The 1,597-nt window shown below is 57.9% G+C and overlaps 1 protein-coding gene across 1 annotated transcript; it reads left to right on the plus strand.

Annotated features, from left to right (window-relative positions):
- Window positions 1–396: 396 nt before the first annotated feature.
- On the plus strand, window positions 397–1,233 carry ETH_00042565 (uncharacterized protein; the record flags this gene model as incomplete). The annotated part of the gene is made up of 1 exon (XM_013375248.1): window positions 397–1,233. The coding sequence occupies one exon, from the start codon at window positions 397–399 to the stop codon at window positions 1,231–1,233; it is 837 nt and encodes a 278-aa protein (XP_013230702.1).
- Window positions 1,234–1,597: the final 364 nt, after the last annotated feature.

Here is a 1,597-nt window from a genome sequence, read left to right on the forward strand (position 1 = left end):
GGACCTGCGGCAGCAGCAGCAGCCGCTGCTGCTGCTGCTGAGCTCCTGCGCATGCAGCAGAAGCTGCTGCAGCAGCGCCAGCAGTTGTTGAGCCTCATAAACTTCCAAATCCTTCCTTTTTTGTTTTTCTTTTTTGCTGCTTCCGCCTTGCTGCAGCGATTCGTGCATTCAGGCAACACTTCCGAGCTGCAGCAGCAGCAGCAGCAGCAGCAGCAGTGTCGGGAAGAGCGGCCAGCTACACTTTGAGGACCAACACAGCAGCCACGAAGCAGCACAGGAAGCAGAAGCAGCAGACAAAAAGGCAGCAGCAGCTGCAGCAGCAGCTGCGGCGACAGAAGCAGCAGCAGCAGCAGCAACAGCAACAGCAACAGCAGCAGCAGCTGCACCTGCAGCACAATGTCGAGCGACGAAGATGAAATGCGGCAGCTGCGCGCAACCAGCAGCTACGCTGCAGCAGCTAAGGACCGACAGCAGCAGCAGCGGCATGCAGCAGCTGCAGCAGCAGCAGCAGCAGCACGACGCCCAGTAGCTGCTGCAGATGACAGCAGCAGCAGCGACGACGACAGCTTCGGCCCGCGGCCATTGAGCACAGCAGCAGCAGCAGCAGCACCGCGGGGCCTCAGAAGCTGCAAAGAAGAAAACCCGGAGAACCTTCCCACGGCAACAGCAACAGCAGCAGCAGCAGCAGCAGCAGCAGAGTCTGAGGAAAGCGAAGAAGATGATGTTGTTGTCGACGAATCTGCTGCTGCTGCTCTTGCTGCTATGGGCCTTCCCTCCAACTTCGGGGGCGAGCTGCTGCTGCACCCGAAAGGGCGCAGCAAAAAGAACAGCAGAAGCAGCAGCAGCAGGAAGCGCAGCAACAGCAGCAGCACGCGCGCCAGCAGCAGCAGCAGCAGGGCTCTCGACTCTCTCACAAAGAGAGAGCCTTCAGCAGATGCTGCTGCTGCTGCGGGCAGCAGCAGCAGCAGCAGCAGCAGCAGCAAACTGGTGAACACAGGCTTGTATGAGGAGTTGGACCCGTGGCTCTCCCCGCTGCTTGCCGGCTGGCGGGAAGGCGCAGCAGACGCAGCAGCAGCAGACGCAGCAGCAGCAGCAGCAGCAGCAGATTCAACAGCAGCAGCAGCAGCAGCAGAACTGCCACTGTATGGCCGCTTCTCGCTGGACTGCCACGGCCCCACAGCCACAACAGCTTTTAGCCTTTCGGCCTCTGGGACCCACTTGGTATTTCTTTAATTAAATTAAATTAATTAAATTAATTAATTAAATTAAATTAATTAAATTAAATTAGTTAAATTGCAATAAATTAGATTGTTTATAGTTACAACTTCGGGTGTACAAACAGGCTGTTGCTGCTGGCCGCGGTGTATCTGCAGTTGTGCCTTTTGCGTCTCCTTTCCTCGCTTTGCTGCTGCTGCTGCTGCTGCTGGTAGCGTGTCTTTCTCTCGTGTTGCTGCTGCTGCTGCTGCTGCATTCCTCGTTGAGGAGCAGCAGCGGCCCGCTGCTGCTGCTGCTGCAGGGCGTCTGCCGCCCGCTGCAGCGCAGCTCTGAACACGCCGTTTTCACCGCCGCCGCCGCCGCCGCCGCTGCTGCTGCTGCT

The sequence above is a fragment of the Eimeria tenella genome, genomic scaffold (assembly GCF_000499545.2).
Source record: "Eimeria tenella Houghton genomic scaffold, Eth_scaff2601, whole genome shotgun sequence".
Lineage (NCBI taxonomy): Eukaryota > Apicomplexa > Conoidasida > Eucoccidiorida > Eimeriidae > Eimeria > Eimeria tenella.